Source organism: Rhinoraja longicauda, chromosome 31, assembly GCF_053455715.1.
Source record: "Rhinoraja longicauda isolate Sanriku21f chromosome 31, sRhiLon1.1, whole genome shotgun sequence".
Lineage (NCBI taxonomy): Eukaryota > Metazoa > Chordata > Chondrichthyes > Rajiformes > Arhynchobatidae > Rhinoraja > Rhinoraja longicauda.
This window is the reverse complement of record NC_135983.1, coordinates 15,872,514-15,896,437: the sequence shown is the minus strand read 5'-3', so window position 1 is coordinate 15,896,437 and position 23,924 is coordinate 15,872,514. Positions and strand designations below refer to the sequence as shown.

The window sequence follows — 23,924 nt, the reverse complement described above, 5'->3', positions numbered from 1 at the left end:
CAAAAAGATATGAGAGTCCTTGCTAACTACTCGAGTACCAGCAGCTCCCCAAAGGATCACGCAAGTAGATGTAAAATGTAGACCAAGGAACTGCAGATACAGTAATCTTGAGCAAAACACAAAGTGCTGCAGGAACTCAGTGGTCAGGCATCTGTGGAGGGAATGGACAGACGACATTTCGAGTTGGGTGGCCAGATTTGGTTTGCTGTTTCAGCCTCCAGACATCAAAGGTGGAAATAAAACTTTATCCTCACTTAGCACATAAAATAATTAGAGGAATAGGTAGGGTTGACAGTTAGAACCTAAGTTCTATGTTCTGAGGCTTGGTGGAGATATGTGAACTCATCACATGCTGAGATCAAACAACCCAGGAATGCCTGGACTGGCACTTGTCCATTGAGTCACCTGTAGAAGTTGCCATCATTGATATTTCAATAGCTCATGACCAGTTTCATTTCATGACAGACATATCTGCTTAGAAAATCGCAACACGTTTATTTTCAAAAGTTGCCAAATCACTCACATTTATTAGTACAGTCTAGAAATACAGATTCATTGCTTGGACATTCCATAGATGTTCCTACATTCTGCCAAATCAAGTTCATAAATTAAAAACACACATGATTATTTGAATCTTTTACAAACACCAAAATTATTTGGTCATCAAGCAAGTTCATCTCAAAACTAATTATCCTCAAAGAAAATGGTGAAAAATTATGTACATATGCTCATTATTTGCACAGGTTCAAAAGACTACAGGTATCCATCTTGCATTGTTTTTCAAAATTTCAGGCAGCTGAGAACTGTAACAAGCAAATCTATAAAACTTCAGGCAGCATCTCTGGAGAGAAGGAATGGATGACGTTTTGGGTCGAGACCCTTCTTCAGACAAGTATCTGTGTTCCCTTGCTCGAAATCATTCTGCTGTGAATAATCCGTCAGGTTTTGCATTCCACAGTTTCTGACCTACATGGTTGTTCCACGGACCATAGGATTTCAGAAGCATTGTCTGGGAAAGTGGGCAGTTTGATACCTTTGCATCCCACTCCCCATCAGAACTGCCCCCTCCATCGACTCCTTTAAGTCCAGGCTCAAAACCTATTTCTATTCCCTAGCATTTGAGGCCCTGGGAGGGGTTGCTGTAAACTGTAAACTGTTTCTGTATGTGTTGTTAGGTTTGTGTGCTATTGTATGTTCTTTTTAGTACCTGCACTGATGTACAGCACTTTGGTCAACGTGGGTTGTGTTTAAATGTGCTATACAAATAAAATTGACTTGACTTGACTTGACTTATTGGGGAGATGTAGATGGCTGCAGTTCCCCTTAGGAGAATCAAGCTTATGCCATGGAATATTGATTTGGGAATCAAAATATAAAATGATTTGAGCATTGACATTGCTCTATCAAATCAATTAAATAAAAACATATTTGAAAACCCTGCACAGGGAGAGCTAAGTAAAACATGCTCAAAATTCAATCATGTAAGGGGTAAGTCTCAGTCTGGAAACCAACCACAGTGTGATCTAACCCAAGGAAGCAGCTGCAACTTTCTTCAACTGAGAGTTCAATTCAATGAAGCAACAGATCATTGAATGCGCTGCAGTTGTGAGATATGGACTACATGCTTATCTCCGCTGTGATGTTCAATTTTTTCTCGGCTTTGCAAATTCTGCTGTTGTACTACGGGTCTAAATCATTTTACTTCGAGCATTCAACGTTTTGATCAATATGCAATTGCTTTGCTTTCATTGAGTGTGGTCTGAATACCAATCACATTGATTTCGTGACTCTTGGAACAGGAGTAATGTAGTTTCAAAGACAGGAACACCAAAGCCAGACTGATTGTTGGCCACTCATTTGCAGAGTTCACAATAGAATTAATGGAACATAGATTCACGTCTGTTACTGATTGCCCTTCCAGCTCCAAGTGACATGTTCCAAGACGAGGAGGGATGGTGACACTAACTTTAAACCCTTTTAAAGTTGTCAACACTTTGCTGGTTACAGTTTTCACTGCCGGTTTAAAAAGCAGGCTCTTGTACACAGACATTATCTAGCATCAGCTCAAGTTAGCAGGCATTTACATGAGAAAGTGTACTTCAGCAAAGTTATACTGTTCCACATTAATGGTAAACTGATATGTCATCCCATGATTGTGTAGTTAAGTCAGGCCCCAGAGTTGTGTCGTTGTTAGTACATACGTGTTCTTAAGGAAGCTTCCCTTCACTTTGCTTAAAGATTCCAGAATTGAAAAGCAAAAAGGAATAATTAGACAGGTTAAAACCTACAGGTTCCTGAAAAATGAAGCACCCTATACCCTTCATGCACATGTTTCCTCCCACCCATTCTTTCAAATGAGAGGTACATTATGAAACAGTCTCCTGAGATAAAGGCAACATGCTGTAGACCTGAGTCACTACATGAGGTTCCAGCATTTTTTCTGGAGAAATGTATTGGAACCACATCTGTCAAAGCAAAGCTAAATTCATTCATGGGAAAGTGTGACTGTCATTTGGGGACACTGCGGTTTTGCTACTTGTGGAAACAGATTGTCCCTTACACTGACACTTTCCACATGTGGGGAGATAATTGGGGACCACAAGCAACACAACGTGCTTCAATTTGAAAAAGTATCTCTCTTTTATTTCAGGGCAACTTATGCTATTAAAGCACGTTCCCACTTAAAATACTTTGGAGCGATGCAGTCACCAAAAGCATCATATCTACCAAGTTTTACATTTGAAAACATACTTTTCTCTTAAAATATTGCATGATTCCTGGCCTTTAGACAAATTCCAAACTCTGCACTGAGGAATAAATTGAACTGTACAGGGAAACATTAATTATACAGCGAGTCAATATTATGGGCACCTCAAATTTTCATGTTCTAGGAGGACCTCATTTGTAACCAGAATGAAATGAACCAACGACAATTCAACTGTCACTGAGGTAGAAACCAAAAATGATGTTACAGATAAGTATAAAAAATAAAGATAATCCTGCCAAGTCTCTTCCAACCAACATTGGTGAAAAGAGATTACTCAGTGAGACACTCAATATGCCTCAGGGGAGGGAAAACGCTTTTCTTGGGACATGTAAAAATGTCACATCCCGGTTAGCAGAATTTAAACGCATATGTCGTTCTTTCTGCTCTGCAAATGTGGAAGCAGATTTCATGCCAAGTACAAACTTCCCAGTATAAACCAGCAATAAATCAATAGGGGCAGCATTTTCTTTTACCACTTTACTGGATACCTCACTGTGGCCGAATCATATTTTAAGTGCCTACTGGACATGGGAATGAAAACAATTCAGGCAGCTCCGTAGTTCCACTGATGGTCTCATTTCTTCTGATCTGACATTTTGGCCACATTGGGGGCTCAGATAGGAAGCATACTTGCTTTTGCACTCCTCATATAATTCTATAAAATTACTAAATGCATCATGTGCTGTTACCACACAATACCGAACAGTGTTACACAGATAATGATCACTACCTTTCTTTGATGGTACTTGGTGCCCCTGAGTCTGTAGCCCATATTTCCTGCCTGTAGTACTCAAAAGACCTGCTTTTCTAAGTTTATGTGCCTTGATTAGCAACGAATCAGCGGAGTTAACACTGCAGCGGGGATGAATAACTGCTTCAGACTGTAACTCTGCACAACCCGATGACTGAATATTTATGGGTGGGTGGTTTGACAAGGATCCCGATATGTTTGAGAACCTGCAATCACTCCAGAATATTAAAACAAGATCTTTACTGAAACAATTAACAATAACTAATGACAATAAAAAACTATTATAGTTCCTGAATAGCCTCATATTTTGTATAATATGCCAATATTTCTCATCAAGGCGTGATTAGAATGAAGAACCGTAATAGATCACTGCAGTTCTTCCAAACAGCTTTCCACAAAGGGAAATATGTTAATCTCAAAAGAGTGGGTATATAGTCAAGCTAAAAATATCACGATTTTCTATATTACTGAACATTTTCCTTTTAAATGCATTAGTGTTTTAACTCTGAAATCCAATCTCATGATGCCTTTCTCTGACCACTTCCGGTAATGGCATGAATTAGCAATATTGCCACTGATCTAATTCTTTGCTATTCAACATTTGTTCCATATTGCTATGAAGCCACCAAGTGAATTATTCCTACCATGTCCGTCTAACTTGCTTCAGTTTTTATCATTCTCAAAACAACATAAACAATCGTAAATCCAGGATTTTGAAGCAAGTCTGCATTTTTGGTACCAATATTTTCTGGGAGCGCAGATATGGAACAAAATTTCTTCCACGTTTCCATAAACTACTTTGTCTTGTCAGCTATGATTCAAACAATCTTCTGATAGCTCAGCCTAATGAACATACTTCAAAGTCTGAACCAGAAGAGGTATCAAGGTAAAATACAGTTAAATATGCTTTTAGCACACATTGCAATACATTGTAGTATTTAATACATATGCTGGAGATGTTTTGTCAGAATACTGTAACATCATCTCTTGTATAACTCCAATCAGTTATGTAGCACAAAAGCCAAACACAATGATGGACACATGGCCAAATCAATCCACTATTTGCAATCCCAGAGTTCTTCAATTCCATTCTAAGAGTATCTAACAAGCAAAACTCATTCTACAAATAATGAGAATTTATTATTTTCCAGACAGTAGTTTGACTTCATTTAATTGCCCTGTGTAACCAACTACAATGATGGAATAAAGCTGCATTAAATTACATTGCAATGTCAGAGTTTAGATCAAGTTAAGTTGAAGACACAAGAAACTGCAGAAGTTGGAATCATGAGCTAAAAACAAAGTGCTGGAAGAAATCAACAGGTCAGGCAGCATCTGTGGTGGAAAATAGATAGGAATATCCTGCCCAGAAACGTTGACTATCCATTCTCTTCACATATGCTGCCTGACCTCTTGAGTTCCAAACTAAATCAATAATTTAAAAACAATCTTAAATAAAAATCATATATCCTGATTGTAGCATCAGTTCTTACCAAAGCACAGAAAGATTATTTCCCTGGAATCACATAGTCCCACTAAATTTAACTAGAGATCTGCAGCGACTGAGGCTGTGAAAATAATATTAGCAATTGTGCAGGAAGAGGAATGCTTCTGATAAAATATTGGTACTCAACAGGCAGGTACTTGTATGGAGAGAGAAACAGAGTAAATGACAGTTCCTTTCCATGCTGAAACATGACATCAGTTCCCTCTTTACAAATGCTCCCTCTGAGTACATTTTATGATTTTATTTCATATCTCCAGCAATAGCAAGATTTTGAGCTTGGGTTACATTCAGGGAACCATCATGAATTGATTGATTGAAAGATATGTCACAAAAACAAGCCCTTTGGTCCACCGAGTCCACACTGACTATTGATCACCTGATTCACTAGTTCTACGTTATCCCACTTTCTCATCCACTCCCTGCACACTTAAGGCCATTTACAAAGCCGCACATCTTTGGGATGTAGGAGGAAACTGGAGCACCTGGAGGAAACCCACATGGTCACAGGAAGAACATGCAAACTCCACGCAGTCAGCACCTGAGGTCAAGATTGAACACGGGTCTCTGGCGATGTGAGGCAGCAGCTCCACCTGCTGTGTCACTGTGCTGCCCTAATGAAGACTATCAGAAGTTTGGTTCTTCTAGCTTAAGATGCTGGAAAGATTGTGCTTGGCAAAAGCCAATTTGCCATGATAAATATGTCTTTGAAACGCTGCCTTGGTAAAGCCACACTTAATCAAAAAAGCTGATCGTGACTTCAATCCATTTAATACACTTAGAGCAAAACAGTGGGGGCACACTTAATACAGGAAATAAGTTGTTACCCCGTCACTTTGCTTTTTTTGTTTTTCGGGTTCAAACTCTATCATCCACTTCCAATGCTCATATTATCCCATAGTTTTTAAAAACCATTTTCTGTTAACTTTAATTGAAAAATTATTAAGTGCACAAGACAGGATCCTGTGGCAGCAGTAACACAATCATTGGGGCTCTAACGTTCCACCGTGATTTCTAACTCTGAGCCTCATGATCTTGTGATACTTTATCATCTGACCTGTCCACTTATTGCTCTGGACCACAATCAAAGGACCAAGACAAAGCATGAAGCGGATGATCAATTCAATTAGCCAAAGCCCTACCCTTTAAAACAAATCTGCATTTGTGCACATTAGGAGAGATAAAGACTAAAATTAAATAATAACAGTAAAGATTTACACCATTTACAAATCCACTACTCAATGCTATCAAACCCTGAATCATACAATCAGAGTATCTAATTATGTGTTTTACAAATATATTTACAAGTTAACATGACTGCAATGCAACAACTATTTAATATCTCCAAACAATGTACATCCCGGAAAGAGTGTACTGGGTCATGGTTCTGTCCCAGCAATATCAGCTGCTACATCTCATTCCATCTGTTTGCTTATCTTTCTGGCTGGACTTTGAATTAATGTGGAGAACTGTATCACCACTCCACCTCACCCAGCCAGGCAGGTTTCTGGTGGATAATCTTCAAGGTACATGGACAGGAACTATTAAATCAATGACTGGCAGGAATCCTATGCAAAGCCGGTTGTTATGATACAAGGAAGAAAAGAATGCTGGAAATATTCAAGCGATCAGGCAGCATTAATGGAGAAATGTTAACGTTAACTTCTTTACAAGTGCTGCCTGACCAATGAACATTTCTAGTACTTAGTCTTGGGGCTTTGTTTTTGCACTAAATCAGAAACAATCTCTGATAAACACTCGCAAGTATACACAGCTGATTTTTTCACTGTCCAAATTTATGATACAGAGAATAAATGTGGCTCTTACTCTTTTACCAACTGTGACCAATTCATTCAATTTTTACAAGACTGAAATTTGGATCCTTTTTACTGTGGAAGAATTCTCTATTTCCCCCGAGTTCAGCTGTTTACCATGTGTACATTTACCCACATCAACAGCAGGGATCTCTCCTTATAGTTTAAGATATCATTTCTCTTCTGCATACAACATTCTCTAATTCGTTTTAATACATTATTCTTTTTGACCTTTTAACTAAATCCAGTCTTGTGGGAAGTGGTGCTGATATTTTTGTGGAATATATATCAACGTACTTTGTATCTGTCCCATTCAGTTCAGTTTCGTTGACATCTTCTTCAGATCATGGACATAGTGTCAAATGTACAGTGACCAATAATATTGTACATTTGCGTATTGTACATGAGAGCCATCAAATCAAAATGGGCACAGCGCAAAATTTCAGCAATAGAATGACGGCAAAAACTGCGAATCAAGTACAGCTTCTTCCTTGCCTGTGAAGACCCTCCAGGCTGCTTTCCACAGTCATGCTTTCTCCTAATCCAGAACTATACAACAATAAAAGGGAATCCTTCCTTTCCTCATTTTAAACTTTTGCCGCGGGGGATTGGGTTTGCGTCCAATCTTGTGCATTATCTCTGCAATGGAGACACAAGGAACTGCAGATGCTGGGATCTTGAGCAAAACAGAGAGTGCTGAAGGAACTCTGGGTCAGGCAGCATCTGTGGGGGGAATGCACAGGTGACAAGGCCCATTCATGGCCCTCAGTCGGAAGAGGGTCCTACTCAAAATGTCGTCTGCCCATTCTTCCAAAGATGCTGGCTGACCTGCTGAGTTCCTCCAGCACTGTATTAATCATGATCTCTTCAAACCCACCAGAGATTTAAAAACTTACTGTCTACATGCCCTTGAAGCTATATGGTTACAGGTAGGTGACCAGAACCTGTATCACAACATTGGTCAATTTCCAAAGTGGTTCCCTGTAATTTGATGGGCAGAAATCATAGAATGTGAGAGTGCAATAGATTTTCAGGGATGGGGGCAAACATTGATGAGGAATGGTTAAGTATATAAAACGACAAATATAAAATTAAGTAGGAATTATTAAGAACAAAATTCCTTGAGTTAGAAGACGGGAAGAAAAGAATAACGTTTAAACAACAAGTGATGTGCCATAGATGGACACAAACAGCTGGAGTAACTCAGCAGGATAGGCAGCATCTCTGGAGAGAAGGAATGACGTTTCGGGTCGAGACCCTTTTCTGGTAATGGTAATGTGCCATGTATAGGAAACAAGGTGAAGCTTTGGCTAACAATCTGAGTGAATTCTGTCAAATGCATTCACTTAAGAGAGAGAAGTAGAGGGGCAAAGTTATATTGGTGTGATGATATGCTGCAACATAGTATCAAGGAGGGCACTCTTGCTTTTTCCAATCAAAGGAAGCAAGTTTCTGACATCTGCCACATCAGTGAAGTTGGTGTAAGATTTAAAACCAAAAGGGATTGATTAAATCATAATGGAAATATACTACTGGCAATAAAAATGGGAAAGTGATGTGCCTAGCTTTAACGTCTTTGCAAATTAGGCTACAAATATGCAAATGGAACTACTAAAACACAACATTAATTGATTAGTACCATAGCAAAACGTCTAACCTTAAAATTGCAGCCTGTAACACAGGCTTCTACCATGTGAGTGATGAAGCTTTCAGAGATGGTACTTTTTGTACCTTGGCTGTTCTCAAATGAGGCATGCATGAGCCCACACCACTCTATACAGCACATCTGTGACAGTAGTGTCTCACGATGTTACTCCTACACATTACTTGTTAATCCAAGGACTGCAAAGATACGCCAATAAACCAGCCAAGTACCTGAAGGAATGGAGAAGCTGAGTCACAAACTGCAGAAAACTCTGCATGATGATAAATTCAATTTTCAGAAGAAATTAACATGATATTTCCTTTAGAATAAGCGTGAATTTAGACCAGCTATCCTTACATTTCTAGGGAATGACTTATCTATTGAACATTCTCTCATCTGACTATTCTGCAAAGGAATATTAGTTCCAACAATAGCTGTGTTCTAACAAATATTTTCCCTTCTCATAAAGGTATCTACTTTGTACTGGCTTTGGAGTTTCGTAATGGTGATCACCATTAATACTTTGCATGTGGCCATTTTTCCCAGCGAAATGCAAAGAGCCATTGGATAACAGTAAGGACTGAAACTCCGAGCTATAAGAACTCCAACTTTCTTCCCAGACCATGAGTGCCGGGACCAACTTTCATTTGGGCAACTGGAGCCCTGGACAATAAGCAAAAAAAAAACCCAACAGACTATCCATTGGTACATCAGAGTCACTATCACACCAGGCAGAAGATACAGGCCTTGAATCAGCGAGAGCTAATGAATGACATCCAGTGTTGAGAAACTTCTTGATTAGTATCCTTGTTGTGAGTCGGTTAATATTTTGTAATACTTGAAGGAGCTTAAAATGAAACAAAAATATAATTTTCACTTAACAGGTTGTGATTTGCACAATCACCTGAGAGGACGGGCAATCTGGTGCTGAACTTGTCTCTCAGGTTTGAGTTGAGATTTTCGCATAATGCCCCCTTTCTCTTTCAGGCAACAACCTGTTAATTTAACCCATGACGTGCAATGAAACTGGCTCAGCAGAATTATATTTAGCACAAGTTTAAAATGGAGTTCTGCAGCCTAAGCTTGTGTAGGGATCAGAGAACCTTCAGTCACAATGAGCTTCCAGTCTTAAATTGCCCGCAGGACAGTGGTGCAAGTTTGTAAACATTTACGGATTTGCAACCAACTCTCTGTGAATCTGAGGAAACTCACAACCAAAATTAACGAAGCAAACATACAAGTCTCACAGACTAGAAAATGCCTTTAGGCCTGAGAAAGTTAAACTGGCCTATAGAGCACAGATAATCAGCATCAGCCACAAACTGTGCAGAGATGATTGGAAAACAGCAAATACTTTGTAGGAATATGGTTTCTTTCTAACAATATACTGAGCGTCATTTTGTGCAGAAGCACTTTAGCCCTGAACCAAGTGTTGTTGGTGCATATTCCTCAAGGAACAAAGTGTAGAGGAAGATAAGATTACTCTCGCATCTCCGAGGCCCATCACGCCACTCTGTCCAGTTCGTTCTGTTCTGTGGCGCCATTCGATGACTGGTTCACTTTTTTCACTCCTTCCATCATTCCACTCGTAGTTACTCTGCAAACAAACAAGAAATAATGTGTAACATCCATGTCACTAAATGTGGAAAAGACATCAGGTAATGGTGGATATTGTCTCCAGGCTAGCAGCAGCCAAATGCAAGTGTCTATTTTGCCTGTGGGCTTAGATAGAGAATACCCGTGGTACACCATAACTATTGGTGTACCTGAGCCAAGTCAAGACTTACAATGACACTCACATACCTTTCAGTTGGAGCTCCTGAATAGCATTCATGAGTGGCACCCTGAGTGCCATTCCCCTTAATTGATCAGAGGTCCTGAAGTTTCCAGTCACTGGTCACAGTCATAGAACTATACAGCATTGAAACAGGCCCTTCGGTCCACCTTGCCCATGACAACCAAGTTGGCAACCGGGCAACTCCCATTTGCCGATATCTGGCTCATAGCCCTCTAAACCCTTCCTAACCATATATCTGTCCAAATGTTTTTTAAAAACCGTAATTGTGTTCCCTTCTACAGCTTCCTCAGGCAGTCGAGCCTGGCTGAGATTCCCAAAGCAACACACTGGCCACAGCATTTGTCTGGCATTGGAGTTTCATAAAGGCATTTATTAATTTGTCAAGGAGAAGTGAAGAAAAAAATGAAAGCAGCTTAGCGAGGGATGCTTCAAGTCGTGTTGCCCAGCAGACTCCTGGGTGATTTGGATCCTCTTGAACAAGTTGTTGCATGTTTTAAAAAAGAAAATGCTCTATTTTTTGTTGATCTTTCCACACAATTGCTGTGTGTCATTTTGTCTCCTCTGTTAGTCTGGAAGCAGGGAGTGTGTACCCACTTCAAGCAGTAACAAATCATTTTGTTAAGTGGGCAGGATGCAATGAGAAGCTGTCATACTAAATTGCTTTAACCCACATACCTTCCCAAGAAAGATTTCTTTCTAATGTACCATCCTCCATAATATCCCTAAAATTTGCCTTTAAATGCAGCTTCCTGCAAATAGAGTCATAGAGCTGTATAGCAGAGAAACAAGCCCTTCAGCACAACTTCTCCAAGTCTTCTACTGACCAAGAAGGCATTTTGGGATCATCCCATTTGCTGGAATTCATCCCATATTTTTCCAAACCCTCCGATCCATATATCTGTCCAAATGTCTATTAAAAATCATAATTGCATCTGCTTCTACAGCTTCTTTTGGCAGCTTATTTCAGATATGAACTACGCTGAGTGAAAAAGTTGCCCATGAGGTCCCTTTTAAATCTCTCACCCCTCATCATAAACCAAGTTCTCGAATCTACTACCATTTTGAGTTTTAAAACTCGTACAGGTCTTTGTGTTATATTCTTAACCCCTTTTAAGAGCATCCACTAGAACAAAATTAAACCACTTAGGATTGTTAAAGTGGTGCTATCCAAACATTACTTGCAGAGAGAGAGAAGAAATCTCTACCATCACAAAACAACAGTAAAGCAAACAGATGCGTTGAAGCTCTGCAGGCTGAGCATCGTGATGCAATGCAGGTTCATCACTGCATTGCTCAAATCGATTGCTCAGCTCAATGCTGGTCCGTGTGCATGCAAATGCATTATTTTACAACAACAAAAGACAGCGTCTAGTTCTCAGAATGAATACACAGTGTGCACTGCTCAATTTCTCAATGTTACTGACCGCAACAATTTTAATGATCACACTGCAAGCATTAATCACAAGGAAAACAATACCGGTTGAAAGCATTTTTGTACACCCTAGGAAATCAGCATTCAAAGTGCCCACTCAAGTGCCTTTCCATGGTCCTACTTAAGTTTTGCTGCAAAATCAAATTCTTCCGGCTCAAACGGAACTGCAGCATTTTGAGGAGACGAGGGATTGTGGGGTCTGTGGTTCAAATGGTCCATTAGCTCACAGCATGTCACAGGTGTACATCATATAACAAGTGCTGAACCTACACGCATCACAGAAACAGTAGAGATGAAAACTGTCAAACAAACATTAGTTTATATTCAAGCTTCTGTGTCCCATGGACGAAATTTAACTTTTCCACCAAAAGCAAACAATCTCGGACGTCTTTCGATAACATTACCTTAATAGAGTCACGAGGCCGCTGAAAGCATTGCGGTGTATCAGGCTATCCAATAACCGTTTGGGAAAAGGATGTTGAAAAGGGGGCAAAGATACAAGCCTGTGAAGCTGTCCCACTGTGACAAGTAAGCAATGTGCTTCAAATCATTCACATTCCCACCAGTTGACAATGCAGTTGGAAATCCCCGAGTACATTCACACAGCACTCTTCCTGCGGAACATCTTACATTTGACAAGGAGGTGAAGTAAATACCTAATAGGAAGTGAAGTCGGTAACATCCATAGATTCAGTGTTGGAAATTCCAATTATTTACCATAAAAATATACTTGCCCTTTCACGTCAGAGACGCCAGCAGCTGAGCATTAACATACTTGGAGCTTCAATCAACAGCATCAACATCAATATGTTTGATAAAGAGATGGAAATCCCACAGGGAGGTAGGAGCACTGAGCTCTTAACCTACTGTTTACAACACTTGGTTGAAAATGCTTACGCCTAAAGGGTATTGAATCAAGATTAACTTTCACATTGATGATGATTGGGTTTCATCAAATGAGACTGTGTTCAGCAGTTTGAAAGATATATTTGCGGATAACTGTCAAAGGATTTAGTCTGTGAGCAACAGCTGACCTGTCATTTTGTGGCTCTTTTCAACACTAACTATTGATTACGCTTGTGTAGGAAAAAACTGCAAATGCTGATATAAATCGAAGGTAGACAAAAAATGCTGGAGTAACTCAGCAGATCAGGCAGCATCTCTGCAGAGAAGGAATGGGTGACGTTTCGGGTCGAGACCCTTCTTCAGACTAAGCTTATTGATTAAGCTAGTATCAGCATGTTGCCCGTTTCATTACGTTAGTTCTGAGGAACGTCGAGTGTTGGGTGAACTCGGCGGGTCACGCAGCATCTGCAGAGGGAAATGGACAGTCGACGTTTCGGATTGGGAGCCTTCGTCTAGACAGAAAGATGATTGAACCAGGGAGTCCCTCCCCACTACTTTCCACCCCTTGGACACTGTCCCCTGCAACCTGGGGAGATGTAATGCCTATCCCCATCCCTCCTTATTCAATTCCACTTTTCACTTTCCTTTTCAATCAGATTCCTGTATCTGCAGCCTTTCGATCTCGACTCATCACCCCCCCATCCTCTCTCATTAACTCCACCTTTCCTTCCCCAGCTGACTTATCCACCAATCAGCCACTCTTCATCCATATCCATCTATCGCTTGCTAGTTCTTGCCCTACACTCCCTCCCCCTATCTCTTTCTCCTAGCTCTTTCCCCTCTACTCTTTCAGTCCAGATGACAGATCCCCACATTTCAGGGTGGCCACCTGTCTGTCTTTCTTCACAGATGCTGCTTGCTCTGCTGAGTTCCTCCAGCAGCTCTCCTCTTTTAACAGCAGGAGCACACTGGTCATTCTTCATTTCAACCAAAATTAAACAGATAACTGCAGGAGCGGGTGGTTCCACAGATATCCCATTCTCAGTGTTGTCTAGGCCAAGCACATGATTGCAGAAGAAAAGGCCACAGCATTGGCAGCCAGTCAGCCGGTTGTTCCATGGAAGTTATCTATCTCAACCTCCTCCTAAGGCATCAGACTCCACTTGGAATATGGAAAACTGCACATGCAAATCCCATTCACAAAGAGCAAGACAACTCATGGCCGATTTGTGTCCAGTGATGGAACCCATTGCTGACAGCACTCTCAGACAGCATTTACTTATAGTACCAAAGGAAGTTTGACTTTTGCCAAGGCTCCAGATATTATCATAGCCTTGATCAAAACAAGGACAAGGAGCTGAATTCTTGAAGTGAGATGACAATGATTGCCCTTGATATCAAGAGAACACTTAACCAACAGTGGCATCAAAGTGCCCAGGAAAAACTGACGTCAATCGGTATCCAAGGGAAAGCACGCCAATGACTGGAATCATATGTTGCACAAATTAACATGGTTGTTGTTGTCAAAGGTCAATGATCCTAGCCCTGGAACATCACCACAGGAGCTCTGCAGGACATTGTCCTTGGGTCAACCTACTTCAGCTGCTTCATCAGTGGGTTCCCTCCACTTTAAGGTCAGAGTGGAGGTCTTCTATTCAATTCACAATACTGCAGCCAATGAAGCAATCAATACATGTCTACAGCACGATCTAAATAGCACTCTGGAGAAAATACTCAAATCACAAAAGCATTTCGTTTAGTTTAGAGATACAGCGCGGAAACAGGCCCTTCAACCCACCGAGTCCGCGCCGACCAATGATCCCCGCACACGAACACACAATAGGGATAATTTTCAATTATACCAAGCCAATTTACCTACAAACTTGTACGTCTTTGGAGTGTGGGAGGAAACCAAAGATCTCGGAGAAAACCCACACAGTCAAGGGGAGAACGTGCAAACTCCATACAGACAGCACCCGTAGTCGGGATGGAAACAGAGTCTCCGAAGCTGCAAGCGCTGTGAGTCAGCAACTCTACCGCTGCGCCACCATGCCGCCCTGTCAATGGCCATTACCAACAAGAGAGAACCATTAGCTAAAAACAACAGAACTGTCTACATAAATACATGGGTACAAGCTTTTATCACAGGTTGGTTACTCTAAAGCAAGGAATTCTTCTCCTGAAACTCGAGGGCTTCTTTACCATCAACAAGATGTATATCAGATGGGTAAGGAATACACTCCACTTGTCTTGATTAATGAAGCCCAACAAGAAGTTTGACAAGTTTGACAAGACAGCCACTGGGAAGCCTCATTAGCAGCCCATCAACCACTCTAAACATTCACTCTCTTCACCACTGGCAAACTGGGTCTGGAATGCACACCACCCAGAAATGCATGGCAGTAACTCGCCCAGGCTTCTCTGAGAGGACCTCCCAAACTCTTGACATCTACCACCAAGAAGGACAAGGACAATCATTTCATGGAACACCACCTCATGCGCATTTTGTCTCCAAGACACAATATCCTGCCTTTGACATGTATCGCCAGACCTTCATCGTTAGGCTAAATCCTGGTTCCCCTCAGATAAGGGGACAGTGGAAGTACTTTCACCAGAAGGACTGAAGAGATTTAGGATGATGGCACAACACTACCATCTCAAGAGCAATTGGGAATGAGCAATACCTGCTGGCGTAGCCAGGAACAACTTAATCTTGAAAATCAATGTTTTAAGAAATTTCGGGAAAAAATGAAACCATTCACAAAATATGTTCATTCTCTAAATATTACATTACTTAGAGCATAGTTTTGGAAGATCCTGGCTTCACTCTAGTTTGTAGGTTAATGCCCCAACTCCAGGATGAGACTGTAGTTCGAAGAAAGACACAATAAGCTGGAGTAACTCAGCGGGACAGGCAGCATTTATGGAGAGAAGGAACGGGTGACATTTCGGGTCGAGACCCTTCTTCAGACCCAAAACGTCACCCATTTCTTCTCTCCAGTGATGCTCCCTGTCCCGCTGAGTTACTCCAGCTTTTTGTGGCTATCTTTGGTTTAAACCAGCATCTGCAGTTCCTTCTTACACACAAGACTGTAGTTCATTGTTCATTTCCTAAGGTACTTGATAAAGAGACTGACTCCCATGTTAAAGCCAAACACTATCCTTGACAGCTTGCACCAAGCTCCTGCTGAATCCCTCACGACATACAGAAGCGTTGGTGATTTGTACACAGCCTCTGCTCGCACTGCTGCAGGTTCATTCTCAGCACAGTTCTGGCCACATTAATAGCCTGAAGTTGATTGTCCATGGCACTTGTACCTTCTGGTGTGAGTAAATAGCAAGAACAATCCACTGGTCATAAACAAGGACAGCTTATACACTTTAGAAAAGCAACTCACAATGAAACTCATGAAGAGATTTGGTAATCTGTTTCTGAGACTTGAAAACATGACATGCCAGGTAGCTTACATTCCACTAACTGCTCACATTTCACAATCATAGTTTTTCAGTAAGTTAAATGAATCACATTCTCTTACATCGTTGATGGAGGCTGTTCAGCTCACCGAGTCAATGCTGAATAGCTCTCAGCAATCCCACTGCCCACATCACATCCTCAACCTATTCTCTCACACAAGTGTATTAACAATCCCCAGGTCTTCTATTTTTTTATAGTCATACAGCACAGAAGCAAGCCCCTCAGCTCAACTCGTCCATGCTGACCAACATGCTCAATTATAGGTAGTACCATTTGCCCATGTTTGGCACATATCCCTCTAAACCTCTTCAATCTATGTCCCTGTCAGAGTCTTTTAAATACTGTTATTGTACGTGCCTCAATTACTTCCTCTGGCAGCACGTTCCATATACCACCATGTGTGGGAAATGTTGGCCCTCAAGTTCCCATTAAGTCTTTCCCCCCTCACCCTAAGCCTGTGCTCTCTAGTTTTTGATTCCTTTACCCTGAATAAAAAACGTAAATAAAAAATGACATCCTTCCGAAAGCAGGGCGACCAAAACTGAGCACAAGACTCTAAGTACGACCTCACCAACTTGTACATCTATTGAATGTCCCCTCTCCCATCAGGCAAAAGGTACAGAAGTATGAAAACGCACACCTCAAAATTCAGGGACAGTTTCTTCCCAGCTGTTATCAGGCAACTTCATCATCCTACCACAACCAGCGAGCAGTCCTGAACTACTATCTACCTCATTGGTGACCCTCGGACTATCTTTGATCGGACTTTACTGGCTATACCTTGCACAAAACGTTTAACCCTTTATCATGTATCTATAATGTAAATGGCTCGATTGTAATCATGTATTGTCTTTCCTCTGACTGGTTACCACACAACACGTTTTCACTGTACCTCGGTACACGTGACAATACACTAAACTAAAATGTCCAGATACTTAAAAACTGCTTTTTGCACTTTCCCCCCCAAAATACATTAGCTATTAAGTTTAGATATCAAGATTTGATTTTCACAAGATTTATTGTACTATAATTCTTGTTTTTTAAAAGGAAAGAACACCCTGAGCTGCAAGTGTTTGAGCTCCGTGACTCATGTCTTGTTCTTGGTCTGACTACATTTTAAAATACGTGTTCAGCTATACTCGGAAGAGAGAATATAAATTCAAAGACCAAATGTCTCTTCAGACTAACGTTCTCTCTTAGCTGCTAACACCAAAAGGCAAATTATTAGTTTCTCTCTTTCAGCATCCGATTGGAAACCTTAGTGTAAATAAAACAGTGTTGCTGCATTGCAGTTGAATGTACTTATGTATGAATAGGAGGCAGCCATTTGAAGGGGGGAGGGAGGAGTGGGTGGGTGGGGGAGAGGAGCTTGAAGTATCATATCTGATTGCCAGTGCAACTTTACAATCCCATCTACCTTTGGAACCCTTCCACTGCTGTAAAAATATCATCGTCCTTTGAGAAAAAGCATTCCAAAGACTTATAATTCTCAGGGAAAACATTGCAGCATTTCACATCATATTTGATTAGGCTTTGTTCGGTGTTATCTTGCACTGTGACAGTTGATGAGATAACTGCTTTACAAATCACAATAACCTGTGGCAAAAAAACCTGTCAACAAGTAGACATTTCCTGGAGTTAGGGCGTGCAAGGTCCACGGCGGCCTGGAGCATTGTTTATTTCTGGCTACAGGGAGTGAGGTTTAACCAGTAATATCATGCAATTGTTCTCAACCACACATCTCCCACAAGAACAGAAACTAAATAGCAGCTAAACTCACCATGGGTCAGGCAACAGTACGAAGGAGGCCACAAGACTGATGCCTCGCCAGTCTGTCTGCCCTTTCCTTCTTTGTGTTTAAAAAGTATGTGTTAAATGTATGATTTTAGTGTTCTTTAGCTTGTTTTATATGGGGGGTGGGTTGGGGGAGACTTTTTCTAATCTCTTACCTCGATAGAGATGCGATTTTTTTCCCGTATCGTATCTCCGTCCGCACTGCGGCCTAACATCGTGGAGTTGGCGGCCTTTGCTGGAGACCGACTTTTGAGAGCTCCATCGTGGTTGCCTACGGGACTTTAACATCGCAGAGCCCGCGATCCCTTTGCCAGGGATCGACCTCGGAGCTCCAGTCGTGGGTGCTTGTGGATTTACATCATGGAGCCGGCGGTCTCTGGTCAGAGACCGACATCGGGAACTCCAAGCCATGGGAGTTTTGACCGCCCCAACGCGGGACTTTCAATCCCCCTGACCCGGGAGCTTCAACCGCCGGCTACGGGAGCTTTGATCGCCACGATGGATGGTTCGACTGCCCCGACCGCAGGAGAAATAAAGAGGAAGTAGATTGGACATTTTTGCCTTCCATCACAGTGAGGAATGTGGGGAATCCACTGTGGTACATGTTTATGTTAACTTTTATGTATTTGTGTGTCTTGTTGCTTTTGTTTTCTTCTCGTGACAATAAAAGACCTGTGAAAAGGGCGTAACTATCAAAAAAGCTTCAAAGGCTTGACTGGAATCCTTCTGAGAACAGGGAATCAATTTGATCTAAGGCTTATAAGATAATGTTGAGACTAGATTATTACATCGCATTGCAACTGGATAGCTATCACATGTGTAAATTACTTTAGGGTAGAACAAAATTCAATGCAAGGATGTTTTTCTTTCCCTGGAAACATTTGATCCAGAGAGCAGGTGCTGCAGATGCTGGTTTAAACCGCAGACGGACACAAAAAGCTGGAGTAACTCGGCAGGTCAGGCAGCATCTCTGGTGAAAAGGATTAGGTGACGTTTCTGGTCAAGATCCTTCTTCAGACGGGCAATGCTTTGTTGTTCACCTTGAGAGGGGATTCGATTGTTTCTGGCTGGAGCACTTCAGACACCAGAGTCAGCACACTGTAATATGCAAGTCAGGTCTTCTGAAATTAATTTTGATTGCCAAGTGAATTAAAAAATTATTCCTCCCCTGAAATGAATTGGTCCTCAACGCACCCAAGTAGATTTCCAATATTATGGTCAAGAACAAAACCTTGAGCTTTGCCGACTCTACCTCCGAGTAAATAGTGTGCTTGCATCTTCTCCACCTGCTCTGTTTACATCATGCAGGAAGACCTACCATTGTGAGATGGTGTGCCTTACATGAGTGAGAATAAAATTAGGAATTCATCACCTTGGTTGCCACAGAGAGGAATCTAAAGCAAGCTATTCAAAGCAGGATTGAATTCAAATATTCTCACAAAGAAATGAATTTCAACACAGTGCTCAAACTGAAACATATTTGTTTAACTCTCCAAACCTTGGAGAAAATCGACCTGTCCTGAATCACTCAGTGCAGTAACTTGGCTGAGGAACAAGATATGGAGGATGTTCCATGGTACAAGGCTTCAATTTTACCTGAGCCTTGCAGCAGAGAGTGGAGGTGGTGAAGGAGGGGGGAGGAGGGGATGTGGACGTAGGGGGTGTTGGACACACACAGGGGGGGGTGTGTGTGTGTGTGTGTGTGTGTGTGTGTGTGTGTGTGTGTGTGTGTCCCTCCCCTCCCACACACTGTCCCAGCTGCCATAGAGATTTACCAGGGTGCGATTTTCCTGTTTAATATTGGAAGATATTCCATAAAATTTTAATTCTGAAAGTATCCTGGCCCAATTTTAATGTGCTATTGCTACAACCTTGACAATATATTGTCAAAAAGGTATTGAAATGGCTGGTAGTGTGCAGACTTAAAAAAAACAAGTGAATATACAGACACACTAAAGCATAACAATATATCTCCAGTGTCTTTTAAGAACAGCACACACAGTTGCTAAGGAAACATTATACAAATGGCACAGTCGGATCTAGCAGTATCCACGGTTAACATCTCTTTGGTGCTCATTTAAACTTTTAACTACATGTCCTAATGTCCTTGTTCAGCTCAGAGCCAATTCTTTATCTGATAATACGAGAATGACAAGCCTTGGGTTGTTCAATAAAAGTGCTCTATAATTGGAAGTTGTTTTTGTTAGGAAAAGATAGAAAATAAAGAAAACCTTTACCCCAAAAGGAAACAAAATCTGGAGATCGAGAAAATACTAGACCAAGTGGACCCATTGGGCCCAAACCTCTCCTGCATTGGTGCAGCACCCTCTCCTCCCCCTCACCTCTTCCCCCCTCCCCCCTCCCCCTCCTCCCCCTTCCCCTCCCTCCCCCTCAACCCCCCTTATCCTCCCTCCTCTCCCTCCCTCCCTCCCTCTCTCCCCTCCCTCCACCCCCCTCCTTCCATCCCTCCCTCCCTAGGAGATAGATTTAAACTTTAAAATGTGAATAACTTTTAAAATATAACACCGATTTCAATGAAACTTCTTCCATTAGCACCAAAGTGACGACGGTGAGTAAGGTGGGCCTAAAATTGTAGCGCTATCGTGTACCATTTTGGCTGTAGTTCAGGAACAAACAAACAAACAGACAAGAGTTTTAGTGTATAGATGGAGCAGAGTTGTGCAAATGTTGGTTAGTAGGGTGGGAGATAATGATCTTTGCCACAGATCATAAAGCTGCCCATGCAGAACCAGTTTGACTTTCCCCTTTCTGAAGATCAGTGGCCATGAGGTGCAAGGCCAAAGGGATCTTTAGAACCCTGTGAGAGCAAAGATTTTAAATCTCTGAGTGTGCACTCGCACTGAGTAGTTCTCACAAAAATGACAGAAAATAAACAGCACAATAATGTCAAACACTGATAGTTTCATTGTCATTACAATGGACCATAAAATCCTTGGCACTTTCTCTTTGGACCATTGCCAGCATAAAGCAAAGATAAACGCGGAGGGAATTAATACTCAGGTGTAAAGCTGCGTTCCAGTATTTTCTCACTGTGCATACTTCGACCACCCAGCTGCACTTGGGATAATTTACAGGAATCAATTAATCTCCTTCTGCCAATTAACCTACCGATCTGTGTCACTTCTTTTGACATATTGACTTTTTTTCTGATACACCAAGTCTCCTTATCTGCTATGGTTAGTGAATACAGATTATGTGGATATGAAAGAACATGGATACCTTTCAGGCTACTGGCAGTTGACACAGTGACTGCCATGGCGCATAGCAATCAACCTTTCCATGGATACAACAACAAGGTGAGTTTCAAAGTGTACGCCTCAGCTTGTCAAAGCAAGCGTGGTTTGCTTTTGAGTTACTGCACCCTTCCTGGGAGATGATTAATGAACCACTGACCTTCCCCACCATTCGTGGCGGCCGCCAGTTTGTGGCTGCTACTGAAATAACACAGCAAGAAAATACTGGAAGGTAGCAAGTCAGGCTGACTGAGAACTAGCAATGACTATCAATCTGCCCAAAAAAATAGACCCCAAACTCTTAAGTTTTCATGAGGGCCACGCTGTTCAGTATCTGAGCAGAAGCAGGGATGATTGCACAATGTTCAGCATCATTTGCAACTCTGCAGATAATGAAGCAGTCCACAGCCAAATGCAGTAGGATCTGGGCAACATCCAGGCTTAGGTTGACAGGCGGCAAGTACCATTTGCGCTATAATGTCCAGCAGGAGAAAATCCATCTAGTTCAGTGGCATTAATGCAGCTGAATCCCAATCTATCAATATCCTGGGGCTCACCATTAACCAGGAGCTGAGCTGGAGTAGCTATGTACACAATATGGCTGCAGGAGCAGGCAAGAGGCTGCACATCCTGCAGTGAGTAACTCACCTCCTCACTCTCCAAAACCTGTCCACCATTGACAAAGCTCAAGTCAGGAGTGTGATGGAACACTTGCCTGGATCAGTGCAGCTTCAACAACATGCAAGAAGCTCAACACCATTCAGGACATAGCAAGTCGTTTGATAGTCACCCATCAACATTCACTCACTCCGACACCAGCGCAGTTACAGCAATTTGTGCCATCGACAGGATGCACTGCAGCAACTCACCAAGACTCCTTCGGCAGAACCTTCCAAACCCACCACCTCTACCAGCTAGAAGAACAAGGACTGCAAATGAATGGGCGTGCCACCAGCAAGTTGCACTCCAGACCACACAATCCAGACCGATATACATCACTGCTCCATCACTATTGCTGCGACAAAATCTTGGAACTCTCTCCCTAACACAATGGTGGACAGTTTAGTTTAGAAAGCAGAAGAAACAGGCCTTTCGTCCCACCGAGTCCTCACTGACCAGCGATCCCCACACACCAACACTATCCGACACACACTAGGGACAACTTACAATCTTCACCGAAGGCAATTAACCTACAAAGCTGTACGTCTTTGGAGTGTGGGAGGAAACCAGAGCTCCTGGAGAAAACCCACACCGGTCATGGGGAGAACATACAAACTCCGTACAGACAGCACCCGTGGTCAGGATCGAACCCAGGTCTTTGGTGCTGTAAGACAGCAACTCTACTGCTGCGCCACCGTGCCCACCCTAATGTTCAATTAGGCAACACACCACCCACCTATACCTTCAAGGAATATATAAAAATGATCATTTTGTTTATGATAGACAAGTCTGCATGTGCAAAATTCATTACAAAATTTGCAGGTGGGTATTTATAAGACATTGAGTCCTCATTAACCTCCAATCTATCGGTCCGAATACAAGGCTGGCCTTGTATTGCAGCACACAAAGATAATGACAAAACATGCAGGAAAGGTGAAGCCATATGCCAATTTTACATGTAAATATATATTACTTCAGGAAGCCCATCCTCAGAGTCCTGGACTCCTTGTCAGCAACCTCACTTCACCAGGCAGGGCAACGTCAGCAAAGGTTCTTCCCTTATTGAAATATCTGACCTTTGATCAGCAGTGACCCAGGTTGTGACAGGTAACTGGGACTCGACACTGCAGTTTGCTGATTCATCTATCTCATTCCTACTGAAATCAATAGTCAATTTAACAGTGGTACTACTGTCTTATTTTTATGTTGGTATTTCTGGCAACAAAGCCAGTAATTATGATTATTCGGTTCTGATTACTAGCATTATGATCTGCATTCCTCATATAGTCTCCACTGTGTTTTTTAATTCTAACATTCCCCGAGCATAGTTTTCACACAGGAATGGAAAGAATTGATCTCAGCCCATGCTCCAGTGTTGCTCTTACAGGCACCATATGGCAAGCAACACATCCCACATTTTCTCATCAGCCTCCCTCACCTGACAAACCAATCCACTGAATGTGCATAAGCAACAAACTGAAGGGAAGATTTATTTTCTTCGTGCAGAGTTGCCCAGTTTCCCCTCAACTGTTTCACTGTGGTTGATGAAACATTAGTGGGCAACGTGATGGGAAATGGATTCTACATCCCTGGCACTTTCCATTTTAACAAGTGATCTCCAGCCATTTTTCTGAAAAAAATGAGACAACTCTTCTCACCATCCACTATTTTTATCTTTGGGAATAGCTCCCAGATTCCATAACCACAGTGAATAAACTGAATACGGCAAGCTCCACACTCTACCATCGCCGACACTCAACCAGCAAGACTTCAGTGTAATAAAGTGGCTCCTGAATTCCTTTGGAACTCATCACTTCAGTATCTTATAGGTTGATATCTCAAGAGCATTTTAAACAAAACCAGTTTGGTTTTTAAACAAAGCCAGACTCATTTACATCATTTTCACCTCTAGTTAGCAGATATGCAAGATGGCTTTGTAATTAATTTTAAAAAATCAAACCCATTCCGATGTTTGCTTCTGGACAGTTCTGCAATGGGTTTGTTCTTCACGGTCACCAAACTAACCCATGGCAGAACTGTCAAGTCCCACTTGTACAGAACAGTATGCCAAGACCATCAGGCTGAAGATCAAATAATTAGTTACATTATGCTCAATTCAGATTGGATTTTAAACAATTAATCAACACCTCCACAGTTGCCATTACAGTCACTACTCGTGGGAGT

The 23,924-nt window shown here is 41.8% G+C and overlaps 1 protein-coding gene across 2 annotated transcripts in view; it reads right to left on the bottom strand.

Annotated features, from left to right (window-relative positions):
* Window positions 1-512: 512 nt before the first annotated feature.
* The window catches only part of gpr107 (G protein-coupled receptor 107), an 83,279-nt gene continuing 59,867 nt past the window's right edge, over window positions 513-23,924 (bottom strand). For both annotated transcript variants that reach the window (XR_013549206.1, XM_078426338.1), the window contains exon 18: window positions 513-10,078. Coding sequence is in view for 1 of the 2 variants with exons in the window: in XM_078426338.1 (XP_078282464.1) it covers window positions 9,985-10,078 (94 nt within the window). In the remaining variant the exon portion in view is untranslated. The remainder of the gene's footprint in view (window positions 10,079-23,924) is intronic.